The 16,055-nt window shown below is 32.0% G+C and overlaps 1 protein-coding gene across 1 annotated transcript; it reads right to left on the bottom strand.

Moving 5' to 3' along the window:
• Positions 1-747: 747 nt before the first annotated feature.
• On the bottom strand, positions 748-4,789 carry LOC123195715 (zinc finger BED domain-containing protein RICESLEEPER 1-like). The gene is made up of 5 exons (XM_044609526.1): positions 4,632-4,789; positions 4,423-4,563; positions 2,967-3,047; positions 2,789-2,851; positions 748-2,504 (listed from the first exon to the last, which is right to left on the bottom strand). Exons 1-5 carry the CDS (start codon positions 4,674-4,676, stop codon positions 786-788), a joined length of 2,049 nt encoding a protein of 682 aa, XP_044465461.1. The 5' UTR covers positions 4,677-4,789; the 3' UTR covers positions 748-785.
• Between the last annotated feature and the right edge of the window lie 11,266 nt (positions 4,790-16,055).

Below are 16,055 nucleotides of genomic sequence, written 5' to 3'. Positions count from 1 at the left end.
GATATTTTACGGCTAAAATACAGTTGTACGAAATCATGACAAATTAATATATCATGGCGTACAAACTATAAAATTATACGAAGATTTTGTAGCCAAGACTCCATAGTCTTTGACCAGCATTTTCCTGAGCATTTTTTTTTTTTCTTCTTTCATTTTTATACGAATTTTGGTGTTTGTGGGCGATTGACCGTTGTGGTGATTGCTTGGTGGTTGTCGTGGGGGAAGATGTCTTCTGGCTTTTTATTTTTTAAAATATTTTTCCATTTAAGTTTTTAATTTATAGAAAAAAAAAGCGTGTTGATAAAATAATTATAATTCCATTCTTGCAATTTATATATAATAGTTTATCAGATTATTTTTACATGAAAATACAGGTTTTCCATTATACTTACTTTCATGAACAGTGCTTGCATATAGCCCTAATCATTTGTTTCCACAACAGGCTTTTCCTTTTTCTCTCATTTGGATGATTTTCAGCCAAGCTCATAAAAACAATTACCGGACAGCTCCCTGCCCATTTGCCTGTATTGAATTGGCTCAATAACAAGAGTTGGCTCGAGAAAAAAGACATGAGCTATACATATGCTAATAAACTGATATTTCTATACCACAACCCACTTAAATCCAACCATCTTAACCTTACAGTAAAAGATATCCCACAAAAGCCTAGTTATTTTTAAAAGGCATACTTATATTAAATTTTAATTTCATAGTTATTATGTTGAAAGGGAAATTTCTTAAATGGGGAAAAAAAAAAAACATATATTATCATTTCAACAACTTCATTATATATTTACATGGTCGTTCAACCAAACTTTTAAACATACCAAACCACATTTTAAGTCAACATCCAACTTACTAGTGTAAATATCTTCAATTTCATCCTCCAAAGAAGAAGAATCCAACCGATCACGCTTAGCAATTGGTATTGATAAGAAGTCACGAGCCATCATTGCTAGAGTTGGATAAGTAGGAGAATTCACACGCCACCATTCTAGTATATCAAACTCTTCATACAAAGGAACCTTGGAATCTGTCAAATAGCGGTCAAATTCTGATTTTGTCAAAGCAACCACATTTGCATGCTGTGAAAATGCATATGCTCTCCCCTTCAACTTGACATCCTTTGCATATTCATTGTAAATATTTGTAACACTATCAAAGATTTTCTTAAAGTGTAAGTCTGTCTCATCATCATAAATTTCTTTGTAGAAATGTTCTACAATATCCAGTTTAAATCTTGGATCCAGAATCACTGTGATTACATATAACAGCTTTGAGTTGCTGCAATATTCATCAATATATTCTCTGCAAAGTAATGCAGCATGGCGAAGGTACTGATTTTCAGTTTTTTTGAACTGTAGCATTTTTGAAAAAAAATCATAAACTATAGGGAAACACTCATTTGCCAATTTAGATTCAGAATCCATCAGCTTCCCTATATCATTTTCCATATCTTTTAACACTACCCAAAAGCTGTGCAGTGAAGTTGCATCATCCCAATCAAAATCGATGCACTTGAAATCATAATCTGTATGCTCCAACTCACAAAATGCTTCTTTATTTCCCATTACCAAAACAAGCAGATCGAAATACACACTAAACCTATGATGAAATGTAAAAGTTGCTTTTTTACCCAGGGACTCAACTTTTTTTGCCGCTAATTCAAACATATATTTGTTTGATGATGTTATGTAGTAGTTTTCAAGATTCCTCAGTTTCATGAAAATATCATTTTTCGACACCTCAGATATAACTTTTTCTTCAAATTGCAGTAAGAAAACATAACATTTACAATAATTTCCAATAAAAGGAAGTGAAGCTCTTTCGTTAAGCCACTTGTCAACCTTGTTTTCGTCAAATTCACAAGTACAGTCAACATCCATAGACAGAATTTTTTTGTCTATGTTCCAAACATGAAAAAAATGCTTTAGAGAATTTTCATTTAAGCCTCCCATGGTATCAATATAATCATTCTCCAAATGAATAATCCCCTTCTTTGCATCATCATTCTCGAAATGAAAAATCATCTTCTTCAATTCCCAATTATCATCAATATACCAGACTGTCGCAAAATAAACATAAAAGTTGTCGATCAACAAGTCTTCAATTGTTACATTAACACAACCTGGGAGTTTTTCTAAATATTTGTGCAACTTATCTTTTTCTTGTTCATAAATATTAAGTATATCATCCTTTATACCATTCAGCCCATACTTAATAATCTTTCGCAGCAAATCAGAGTCATTTAGTTCTCGATCAATCAAACTTATCTCTTTTGCTTTATCTCCTAATCCACCTGGATTTCTCAAACCTAGGCAACTTTTTAGATGATTATCATGATATGCGGTTTCACTCTTACTTGATCCTACAAACTCTTTCTTACAATGTTTACATTTAGTCCATTCCTTCTCATCTTTGCCTACATACTTTGTGAAATCCTCCCAAACGTTTGACCACCTTTTTCGCTTAAAACATGATGAGTTGTCGCCTTTATGGTTCATCTGCATATCAATCCCTTGATTTAGAGTAAGTTCAAAGTTGGTATTTTGTTCTCTTATGAGTAATTTCCTGTTACCATATAAACAAATCTACACCTAATAAACAACAAAATGCAAATTACTATATATTATTTGTTTTTCTATTTAACATGACCACCCAACTAGCAAATTACTGAATATATTTATTTTTCTTTAATTGATGCAATATATATATCAATCATGAAAAACATTTTCACTAAAACATTATTATTATTATGCAATCCACAGAGAGAGAGAGAAATACATACCTGTCCATTGATGTAGGAATTAGATACAAATGCTTCCCCCCGCTGTGCTAAAGATTCAACCACCTTTGCGTTTTCAATTAGGAAAAAAAAAATTGTTAAGTGTTATTCCTCATGGGTTAATATAAAATCTGATAAACTATTCCTAACAGAACATTAATGAACAGTATCCTTAAGGAACCTGCCCACGATGTAGATTTGTTCCATTGACATTGAAAGATGCAGGTGCTGCTCCTCTCTGTTGTGCTACAGATTCAATTTCCTTCACATATTTAATAGAAGAAGCTATGTCAGTTCAGATTGAACAAAGGAGGAATGAAAACATCAACTGATTGAATCGTACCATAGGACCCAATTTTTATTTTCATTTTGTCTTTCTTTAATAGGAAATATATGCAGAGATTTTTTATTGTGGTGATCAGAAGTTCAAGGTACTTAACAATGAAGAACTATAACAGATTGTAGACAACAATTAAAAAAAAAAAGAGGAGAAAAATGAATCTGTACTTGTCATTATACAAGCTACGAAAAGCACCTTTTACAACTTTCGGAATGTGGTGCAATGCAATTGTCTTATCCCAATCCTCTTTTGTAAAAATTATTGAGTTGAAATTTGTATTCATATGCCCCAGTTCACAAAACGCTTCTCTATATCCAATCACCCACTCAAGCAAATACACATTTTCATACAGTTCTGGAGGAAAACTTTGAGAAGTTTGTTTTTGGTCCATGAACAGACCATTTTTAACAGAAGATTGGAACTTATTACCATTTGTTGAAGACCTGATGTAGCCCACAAGCTAGCTTGCTTTATCTAAAATTGTGTACCATCCACCCCATATTACATGATGTTAAATATGCTTTAGTAAAGAAAAACTGGCACAAAGTTCCAAATGAAAGGAAGTGAACCTTGTTTAAAAATGTTGTTGATCCTATTAATTTCGGCACTGCTTTAATCGCTGAAATATATAGAGCATATCTTTTTGTCAATGTTAAAATTCTCGAAAGAACTCTTCAGTCTTTTTCATATTAATCTTAAAAAACTTCTTCCAAACAAATAAACCTGGCCTTCTATTCCCAACTGTCATCACTAAATCCAACTTTAATAGCCAAATATGAAAAGGAAGAGTCCTTAGTGGAAAACACCTTAAAAGCTAAAGTTAAACAAGATGGAAGTTTTTCAAAATATCCAAGAAGTTTATCCTTTTCTTGTTTGTAAACATCAAGTATATCATCTTTATCCTTTTTAGCCCATAGTTACTAATCTTCCACACCAAATCAAAGCCATGCAGCTATCGATCAATTCATTTAGAGTAGTTCTAAAATGCCATTTTGTTCTTTTATATCAATGATTTACTGCCAATATAGATAAACTCTATCACCTAATACCCAATACAAGAACTGTAAAATCAAGCTGAATGACAGACTCATTTGAAACACATTTAAAGCAACCAAGTAAAGCTAGCAAGGAAGGAGACATTAGCCAAGAAACACTTAGTGGTATTTTGTTCTTCAGACTTGAACAATTTCAGTTCAATCTAAGGACCCAGATGCTAATATTTTAAATAAGTGTACTTGAATAGAATACCAAAACCACAAAACCAGCTTTAAACATGACGGACAATAGGTAAGATTACCTGTGCTTGTCGTTGAAGAGATTGAAGATAGGCGATGGATTCATGAAGGATTCCAGCACTTTCTGGAGTCAAGTTGTTTTTGCACCAGTGTACCAAATCTTGCAAACATTTCATCCCCTTACTGATTTTTATCTTTCCCACCTACAGATATTAAACAGGTATTAGAAAGAAACATCGATTTAACATGAATGAGAAAACAAATACTTAACTTGAAAGTAAAAACGAGGATCAGATCCAAAGGATATTGATTCCATGGCTATTGAATAAGAAAACCAGAGAGAGAGGCTTCAGTGTAAGCATAGGAATTAGGGTTACTTTGAGCTTTAATGGTGGCAGACAAGTTATTTCCTTTCCATTAAATAAAAGGCCAAACGACTAATTCCCACCCAAGGTTTGATGCCAACAATTCTCACCCTACTAACTATTAAACATTCAAATACCCAACCTTTATTAAATTTTATTATTACAATTAAGGGTAAAATTGATATTTAAAAATGTAATTTAAACTCATATTTTGGGTTATACCTTAAGTTTTGGAAAACTATTTTTTTCCTCTACATAACCCCTTTTTCTTCAGGTTTCAAAACTTGCTATTTCCCCCAATATCCTAGGTTTCCAGGCAAATTTTCAAAACCCCCCACATATTTTTTCTCTACCTTCACCACCCCAAGGTTTTGAAATATTATCAATACACACCCCAATCTCTTATTTCAATTGTTACCACGTTTCCGACGTTGTCCCCTCCATCTCTAGCCACCAATTTGCCAAAGGTTGAGCCATTGTCAAGCCTAGTATCAATCTTCGACGAGTTCGTTCCTTTCGAGCAACCTCCAAACACAATTTTTCTTCCCCTTTGCATTGTTGTCGAGCACCTACTTCTCAATTTCTTACTACTACCATCCACTAAGATCGAGTAGGTCCGACCAAAATTAAGTGAGATATTTCGCTCCTTTTCAACCTCATTTTGCCCTTACAAGAGTCACCATGAGAGGGAGGACGTTAACGAATCGGTCTTAGAGAAGAAGCACATCGACAACGGAGGAGAAGCACTCCAACAACAATCAAAAACTGAAATTGAAGAAGGGTGAAACTATGATATTTCAAAAAGTAGAGGGCAACTATATATGAAAAAAATGTAAAAGTTAAAATCCTAGCATCAGAGAGAAAAAAATCCGTTTTTAAACCTAAAAAATAAGAAATTAAGGGATAGGAATAAACTTTTTAAATAGCAAATTTATCTTTAATAATAATAATAAAAAAATTTAATAAATAGATAAATTTTTAAATGTTAACAGGTGGAAACTAGATTAGTATCAAACATTGGATGGGAAATTTCACTTAGCCTAAGTATATAATTTGAAATAAAACTGATTATCTGATTAGTGCACATTATTTAAATACCACCACGGTGATGGATTAATGGAAGTTGTTAAGTATTTCGTTTCACCAGTTTCAATGTTTTTTTCTCACCTAACATAAGCCTTATAAAGCCTGAAAAACGGGTCGTTTATGACCCAAGCCTAGGCCTACTGGTGGTTCAAACTCGCACTTGCATTGGGTTGTAGCTTAACCAAATTAACTAGGTTTTGAATGCTAACTTAACTCAATTTAGATTAATTTGAATTTATTTAACTCAAATTTAAGTCAAGTTTAAACTAAAAGTATTGATTCTTTTTAAAACTCAATTAAACTTAAGTTTAAAAGTGTTTAATTCAATCTAATTTATAAATTAAAAAATGATTCAATTCGATTTTAATTGGTTTTTGCAATCTAATCCGAGTTGGATTTTGTGTAAAGGCTAATCCAGCCCTACTCATAAGGGCTTGTAAGGTTTGGCCCCATGCAAGAATTTTATGTTAAACGCTTAGCCCAAAAAACAATTTATGTTAAACGGCTTTAATGAAATATTCTTTAAAAGTGTAAGAAATGTACAAAATTAAAAAAGGCAAATATTCTATAACAAAAATATAATTTTATTTATTTAAAATAAAATTATGAAACAAAAATTTGATGGGATTATAACTAGGGTAGGGTCAAAACTCAAACAACTTCAAGACAAGTTTGACAAATTTGAGTCTAACTCTATTTAAATCAAGTTAAATTCGAGTTTGATTTGATTCGAATATAATCCTAACTAAGGATGAGAAAAAGCTGAATTGAAACAGAAACAACAGGTACCAAGCTCTCGGTTTCAATTTTTATCAAGAATTCGTCTATCTTGAGTAAGTTTTGGACCTAATTTTGTGGAGTTGGTTTTGGTTCCACCTCTTAAAGAAATGGAACCGAAACCATGTCCGAAATCTAGATAAGTTTAGTGTTTGCTGTTGTGGGAACTGATATTTGTTATTGAAAAATGAAAATTTTAAAATTACTAACTTCGTTATCCGATTTAAGCATGTTAGTTTTGTAGTTCCTCTAAACTTTGTAGATTTGGTGATGCAGATTTTCCTCGCCCGTATTCAGAGAGGGAAAAGAAGCGATTTCTTGTTCCTGTATTGGATCTTAGGAGGAGCTAGAGAGAGAGACATTTCCAATGCCATGTAAGGGTTTTGGATATTGCCCGGAGGTGCACGTGGGACCTTCCAGGCACAAGGCACAGAACTGTGGAGCTTTCAAGCACCAGCAACGGAATAGGCAACATGGAGATTTCGGTTCCTCAAATTTTCACACAAAACTAATTTATGTTTAAAAGGGGAATTAATAAAAATAGCTACTTTTGAGGAAGTATATTAAATTAGTCAATACTCTTGGGGCCATTTGATTTGTTACCTTCAGAGTTGACAATTTTTAATACAACTCGTTAACCTGACAAGATAAAAAAAAAATTACGGTTAAGCTTTTTTGACACAATTATTTCAAGTCAACCCCGATACAACTTGAAATTAAATCGGGTACTAGTAGGACTCACACGAAAGTACCTAATGCAATCCGAATTGACTTGTTTTAGATAAATGTTATTTTAATAGAATTTGTTATGGATAAATTATAAAAATGTTGAAAGACAATATCAATAGTAGTTGAAATATTTACAAATTATATATAGTTGTATCTTTATATAATTATAATTACTCATATTATTTTTTTATTTAAATATTTTATTTTATTATTAAAGTAGTAAGAATATAATTTGATTAGTTAGATTATTGATGTGTTTTAAAGTTCTTAGTATGTAATTTTTAAAACATTTTTAAACAAGACAAAATCTTATAATGTGTGTTTTATAAAAGTAGGTTGAAGTAATTTGGTGAAAAAACTAAAATGGTAAAAATATTTTGAAGAGTGAAAATAATAGATAATTTCAGATCAATTTGGCTCAAATTAAATCAATTTGTATATTTAAGGGTTAGGTTAGAATTAAAAATTTTTGACACAATTCTAATTTAGGTTTGGTTAGAGTTGAAAGTTTATGACATAAAACATAAACTAACACGATATGAACACGACTTTATGACATGATTTGTTAAGTCTAATTATCTTGGTAATCTATCTTTTATTATTTGTATTATTTTGTTTGTTTTGTCAATAATAAAATATTACAATAATATTAAATTATCAATGATAATGTGACAAGTAATGTAGGTAGTACTCAGATTACTATATCTACCTTAAATTTTAAAAGATTACTAAAATAATCTTGATTTTATTATAATTTTATTCTTATTTATTAATTTTTTTAAGACTAAAATACTCTTACTTTTAATTAATATAACAAGTAATATAAAATATATTTTAAAATAATTATACCTAAGATCATTTAAGTTAAATTGTATTTTAGTATTTTTTTGGTTATATCTAACTAAATATAATGCTCATTTTTATCAAATATAGTAATAATTTTTAAGGTTATTATAATCTTCAAGATAATTTGCCTTAATATATGCTTAGGGTTAAATGAATATAGTTAGGATTGGACAAATTTGCCTTAATATATAGATGGGTTTTTTTTTTAAAAAATCAAAGTCGACCATATTCAATAATTCAAACTAAGTGTATAACCAAGGTAGAGAAACTTTGGCTCAAAATCATCACTTTTCAAAACTGTTCATTGCTTTGGGATTGTGTTTTCCATTTTGAGCATGGGTTTAGAAATTTTAGTTTATAAATGTTCTAGTAGTCAAAAAATTGATTCAATATTAGTATAAAAATTGACTCAATACTAGAAAAAAAAAAAAGTGATTTAGGAAGAGTTGTAGTTTATTTTTTGGTACAAAAAATCATGAGAATTTCTAGACATCATTTCCCAAGTAGGTATGATTATGCCTAGCACTAGATTTTAGTTGAACCGAACCAGGTAAAGTTTGTTTTCGGGGGTTCAGCTCGAGCTTTGCGAGCCTAGAGAATAACTCATTTTTGTTTAACTTGCTTCATGAATCAAGAGTTCGTATTCGACACACATAAGACTCGGATTCATGTTGACAAACTAAACTTGGTTCTGGCTTACCGAACTCGTTCGCTCGAATTTGATTCCATTGTAACTTGTATGGTGCCGTTTAAAAAAAAAATTTAATATATTTTACCTTAGGTTTAGATTCATTTGAGTAAAGTCCATATCAAACTTAAACAAGTGTACTTCAAATCTAGCCCTATACCAATAGAATTTTGACAAAAGGGGTAAAAGTTAAAAATTTTTCCTTAGGCTTTTTGTGGGCACAATAAAATTGTACAAGGAAAACTTTGTTTAAGGGTAAATGGTATTTTTAGTAGCTACAATGAGAGGATTAAATGATAATTGTTGTTTTGCATTATGTTTTAAGGTTTTCAATGCATGAATTCCACTGTTGTAGTCATTTAAAGTGACAGATGTAATAATTTTTGTTAGGAGATCCAATTTACTTGGCAAACATTGGCATTAGGAGAAAAAATTATTATTTAAACAAAGTTGACACCAAGATGGAAAGAGGTATAATGAGACTAAATATGTATTATTTAAAGAAAAAAAACAATACAAAGAAGGCAAAACTCAATAAATTATCACAAATATATCTTTTGTACCACTATATTTCCTCTTCCCTGTTGCACTCTGATTGTTGGCGCCATCACCCTTTCTCCATCCCAATCCAAGCTATAGTTGATGAATCCTTCCCTAGAACAAAAATTGAACAATGTCGGACTCGGATATCCAACTAAATGTTTCCAACTTTGACCCAAAGGATTTGTGAGTCCTACGGAGTTTTTTGAGGTCCTCATGAGTTTGCACCGAAGACTTTTAATTATATATAAGGGAAAAGGACTATTTCCCACGCATTTTTTAGAAGTATCTCAAACTTATACTCATGAAAGATAAAAAACTCTTTTTCCCACCCATGACTAAGCTACCGTCTAATTTTTCAGTTAAGGATAGGGGTAAACTCGGTATTTTACTGTTTAAAACCTTAAAATTTTTAAATTTCACCATTTCCCCCTCCAGGTTTTAAAAACTAACAACTCAACTCATCCTCAAAGTTTAAAAAGTTTAGATTTCAGCCCTAGAGTTTGCTCCCTTCTCCGACCACTAACGATGGCCGATGTATTCTATCGATTTCCTATCTCTGACTACAAAGGACGACGAAGGACGTCCCTTCGTTGCCCAGATCTGGACGATGAAGTGTCGTCCAGATTTGGAAGAACAGATGTTTCGTCGTCCTTCGTCGTCACGTCTCGACAATGCGATGAGCGACAAAGGACAACGAAACGTCATCCTTTGCTGTCTAGTGGAGCGACGAAGAGAGACCTCTTCGTCGCACAGTGGTGCGACAAAGAGATCTCTGTCTCTTTGTCGCATTGTGCGACGAAAAGATCTTCGTCTCTTTGTCGCATTGTGCGACGAAGAGATCTTCGTCTCTTTGTCGCACCATGCGACGAGGAGATGAAGATCTCTTCATCACACCACCGTCGTCGTACTAAAAGAAAGAAGAGGCCGGTGATGACATTGGAAGATGAAGTTAAAAATGGGGTGAAACTGCTATTTTTGAAAGTTATGGGGGGCTGTGTTTTGAAAAATATGGAAACCCTAGGTTTGGGGGTGAAAATGTTAGTTTTCAAAGTTTAAAAACTTTAGGTAAAGGTGAAATATTAGTTTTTAAAACCTAAGGGTGTGAAAAGTAATAAATTTTATAACTTTTTCTACAAACAGTAAAATACCAATTTTGCCCTTGTTTCTAACTGAAAAATTGGACGATAGTTTGGTCATGGGTGAAAAAAGGGATTTTTCATCCTTCGTAAATATAGGTTTGAGATAGACGTAAAAAATAGGTGGGACATAGTCATTTTCCCTATATATTAAGCTAACTTGGTAGGATCCGACTCTCTTGTATGTTTTTTGCTTTCTCACTCCAGTTTGCACGAAAATGGTGGGTCCTAAATCTGAATATATAATCAGTTTGGTCCAAGATCTGAGTTTATTTATTTATTTATTTTGAATACACCTCATCCCAAACTCAATCCGACTTTGAATCCGAAATATCATTGTCCGTTCAGATATCCACTTTTCCTTTCGCTGCCTCCACGAATGACAAAATATATAATAAAATAACTAAACATGCCTGGAGAATTGTCATCGTACTACTAAATCTGTTATTGTGGAAACTGAGGAAATATTATTGCATCATCTTATTAGGAATACAGAACACAGAGGAAATATTATAAACGGTATCCAGTCACATATCTTCAGAGAGGTACATGAAAATTACAAGAAGAAGAAACTTGAATGAGAAAGTTCATACGAATAACAAGTAATTAAAAGTAATATTTGGAAATCAAAATGATTAACAAGGAGATGGCATACAGGGCCCAGCTGATACACTTGAGGATCAGCGGAAATGGAATGGCGATGGTGAAAACAACGGTCGTGGCAGCAAGAATGACTGAAACTTGCTCTAACACTTGAGTCAGGGTTGTGAAATCTCGGCCAATGATTTTTGCAACAATCAGAAGAAGAAAGATAAGAAAGATGGCGAAAGAGAGAATAAGAAATGAAACAGGGAGCTGGGATTGAATCTTTGCAAACAGAAGAGCTATTTCAACTGCTGAGGTAAAGCAAAATTCCATAACAACATCTTGCCACTGCTCCTGCAGAGACTGGTTGCCGTTGTGCTGAGGTACAAGGACTGCTTGCGATTCTAAGTCGATAGAAGAGGAAGATGGTGTGTGTAATGGGTCTGATGTTTGAGGGATTTGGGAATTGATGAAGCTGGTGATTTTAGTAAAGAGAGCTTTGATACTCCCTGCAATGGGCATTTTGAATTTGTTGGTGTGTTCAAGATTTGGGTTGCATCTTTTATAGGAAGTTGTCGGATATTCGGAACAAAAGATCATTTACAGGACTTTTTGACTATGATGTGGGCTTCTGTCCCATTTCTGACAAGGCTTTCGAATAGTCGGATATTCGATCCGATAAAATATTTGGATTTCTCTTACTTATGTAAGATAAAATCAATGATGTGAAAGGCAACATTTGGAAACTTGGATTGGAACCGGTCTGATCGGGACCTGTTGATGGCAAAAGCTCCAAGTGATAGTCTAATGGTCATTAGCCATTGGATTGGACTGTATGGAACTGCAGTTCAACCAAGACTTTGTGTTGGTTTGTGATTGAATCTTGTTTTAATCTGAAAATGAGTCATCAAAAAAGTTACAATCGACATTGGAAAAGAAAATGATGTTAAGTTTAATAACTAAATTAAACATTAATTGGAAGCAATTAATAGCTATTGAATGCAGAATGTTAAGTTTATAAGGTTGGTTTTTGGGAAAACATTAATTTGTACAAGGACAATGCAAAATGTCCAATTTATTAAAAAATTAGAATCCAAATTTAAATATCCGGTTAAGAAGTGGTAGGAAGTGTCGACCGTACAAGGTCAATGCTTCCGAATAGTCCGTAATCCGATCTGCTAAAACCTAGACAGTTTGGCTTCTTCCAGGTAAGTACAATCAGGAGAGAGAAACGGAATAGAATTGTTGACCTTTGCTTGTTTATTTGAAAGAATCAATAGATAATCAGGATCCCAAGTCCCAACTCTCAAGGTTTTAGTTTTCATTTGTAAGAAATTGACAGGTTAATTTGGACCCACCAATTGGAAATTGTTGTAAAATTAATAGAATTCGGATATGATCCGAGTGGGATGTTATTTGATTAAATTAAAGAATGCAAAGCAATGAGTTTGGTTGATGGGTAGTGCTCCCTCCCTCCAACTCCTTTATTAATTGATTAAATTCTATTGGATTAGAATTCGGATTTTAGCTTCTCCAATGTAAGAAGCTACCATATATCAGTTGGAATAAACTTCCTCCATCCACTTAAGATTAATAATTTGAGATTGATTTTGAAAACTTCTAATTTTCAACACACCAACAATCGAACAAAATCTTTAGAAAGTAGACCGGCCGATTAGTAAAAGTTATAAAATTCCTATACAAACTTTTAAGTAAGGGTAGGAGTTTGAGAGTTATTAACATTAGAACAAAATGAAACTTTTAATAATTATAGGGTTGATATTTAAAATAAAGGTTTTATATATTTGATATAATCGGCCATATTCTAGTATAAGCAAATCGGTTTGGATGGAGTTTCTCATTAAAAAATAAAAACCAATCAAACCAACAAACAAAACTTAAATATAATATCTATTACAACTAGAATCCCCCCGTCTTTGACCTCAAAATCCCTTCAAGATCCAGACATAAATCGTACCCCGCAATATATATTTTATTTAGCTAATCTGCAAGAATTTGTAAAAAGCAACAATATAAGTGCAAAGCAAAAATAAAAATATCAATAATATCAATAAGAACTAATTTTTCAGGTTCACCCAATCAAGGAAGGAAGAAGACTCATAAACACACACAAACAGGAAGGAGACACGTGCCCAAATGAAAACCGTCGTATGCAAAAAGGTGCAACAAACTCACAAAATAACAAAGAACATTAACAGGCATAAAGTAAAAGAACTTCTAAGAAAATGGGATTTTATACCAGTGTATTCTGATTGAACATTAAAAATTACTATATCGCTACAATTAAAAAAGACATTTAATGGAATTTATTTTATGGCATTTAATCAAGGCCAAAGGACTATTTCTGTCCCAAGTTTTAATATAAAAACAAAAACACACCCAAGAGGTTTCAAAAATTTAAAGACTCACTTATGACCTAATTTTTATTAAAAATCTCAGTTACGATTAAGGGTAAAACCGGTATTTATTAAAAAATTTAAAAAATTAAAGTTTTATCATATTTTCCTCTATAGATTTAAAAGTCTCACAATTCTCTCATCCAAAGTTTCCAAGTTTTGAAAAGTGACAATTTCACCTCAAAATTCTAAGGTTTTTTTCTCTCCTCTTCGGCAACGACAACCATCTTAAGACGAAACAGAGAGTCAGCAACCATCTCCATCTCCGTCTATAAAGAGATGTTGTCTCTTTGTCAATAGAGATGAAGATTCGTTTGTTGGAGATTATCATAGGCTTTTTGTCTCGTTTTCAAATGGTTGTCGTCATCAGGGAGGGAGAAAGAAATGAAAGAGGGAAATGATACTATTTCATTCATATTAGAGATGTCAATTGGGGCTAGCATTGACCTGGTACGGAAAAAATGGTCCATGTTAGGTTACAAGTTTGGTAGGTCGTGCTATAGGTTGTAGGATAAGTCCCGTGAGGCTAATACATCCTGGTAAAAATATTAAATAATTATAATTAATTAAAAATTATTAGATAAAATAATGTTATTTTATCAATAAATCATAAATTTGAATTATGAATCTGAGTAACAAATCTAATCCATGAATTCGAATCATAAACTTGAGTGGAACTAGAATTGAACTCAGGCAAAATCATTTGGAAGCTTAAATCTAGTAGCACAACTTAAAACTAAAATCATCCCAAAAAATTTGTCCACAAAATTAAGTGTTAAGTTTTGATAGACTCAATTAAAATTTCGTATCTAAAAAATATTATTTTGAAACGAAATTAAAATGTCCCTAAACTTTAATGTTAAGCTTTGGTGGATGAATTTAGAATTTCATCCTCTAAAATTATCATTATAGGATGAAACTAAAATTATCTCTAAAAATTTTATCTTGAAAATTGAGACGAAACTAAAATTTCGTTCTTTAAAAATATTTGTTTGGGATGAAACTAAACATGTCCCTGAAAATGAATTTTATGTTTTGGGGGACGAAAGTTATCATTTTAAGACAAAAATAAATTCGTTTATAAAATTATCATTCTAAAACAAAACTAAAATTAACCCTAAAAATAAATTTTAAATTTTTGTGATGAAACTAAAATTTTGTCTTCTAAAATTATCATTTTGAAACAAAAATAAAATCATCCGTAAAATTATTATTCTGTTACGAAACTAAAAATGTCACTAAAAATGAATCCTAAATTTTGGGAAAAGAAATAAGAATTTTATCCCCTAAAATAATCATTCAGAGGCAAAATTTCATCCATAAAAACAACGATCTAGAAAAAATTAAAATTATTCTTAAATATTTAGTCTTTAAATTAAATATTTGTTATAGTGCATTTTGTGTACTGCAGCCATTGTCTCCACCAATCACGGCCATATCATCAAACAAGAATTTCCTTCTACCAACTTTCAGTCTTCTCCAATAAGAACCAAGTTCATAGACAAGAAGAGTGAACGGAACATATAAGACAAAGACCATTAAGCCAAGTGCTCTCATGCCATTTAAAAAGGTTAAATAGAAATTTCTTAACAAAAGGAGAAGAACAATGAATGATTGAAGCATGTAATCAAATTACATCGTATATATGTTGAATTTATAGCATTAAGCTTACAACAATATGTCATAAAAATACTCATTTATTGACCAAACAATCAGAAATAATCAAATTGCTAAAAAAGAAAGTGACATCTTACTTACTGGCCAAGCTTCAAAAAATAAAAAGAAAAAAGTTAACTCATTAAACACAATAAACTAATAGTAAGACGCACTAATTTATAACAAATTTGACTCTAAAACTTTTGACACTTAATATAGAATTTTCTTCCATGCGTGCGCATGTGCATTTGACATTAAAAGCTAAGAGATTAAGAGTTGAGAGTTTAGGGTTAAATTCAAATATTTGCACAATTAAGTCTGACCTATTATTCCTTTCCTTTTACAATATATAAACCAATGGATTGTGCACTTTATGGGAGGGGTATTTTTCCTATTTCAAAAATGACCATAGGATTTTATGTATTAGGCTAACTACCATGGCTAGGGGGTTGATTTATACATAAGTGAAATACTCTGGTATGAAGTATGGAAGGGCTACTATAACTTTCTCCGAGGACCCACCTCAGCCTAGAGTTGTTTGGTGGGGAAGTAAAATTATTCTTGTTTCATACATTGGGTATTTTGGGTACCAAATGAGCCACTTCAAATAGGTTTTTTACTCTGGCCCAAAATATGATTAATCTTGTATGGGTTGCATCATCCTTTAATAGTGTACTAGATTTATTGAGAAGTTGGGCATTCTTGGGCCACCAAACGTAACTGGTGGTTTCTGGGTCATGACCAGCAACAACTATAATTTTATTAAAGACTATTTCCACATCTTCAACTGATTGGTGTACTCTCACTAAATCACTAGAGTTTTACCCCAAGTCTTTCAATTGTAGCATTAAGTAAATTACTTCCAAT

Source organism: Mangifera indica, chromosome 14, assembly GCF_011075055.1.
Source record: "Mangifera indica cultivar Alphonso chromosome 14, CATAS_Mindica_2.1, whole genome shotgun sequence".
NCBI classification, from domain to species: domain Eukaryota; kingdom Viridiplantae; phylum Streptophyta; class Magnoliopsida; order Sapindales; family Anacardiaceae; genus Mangifera; species Mangifera indica.
The sequence above is the reverse complement of the archived record's forward strand: the minus strand, read 5'-3'. Positions and strand labels throughout refer to the sequence as shown.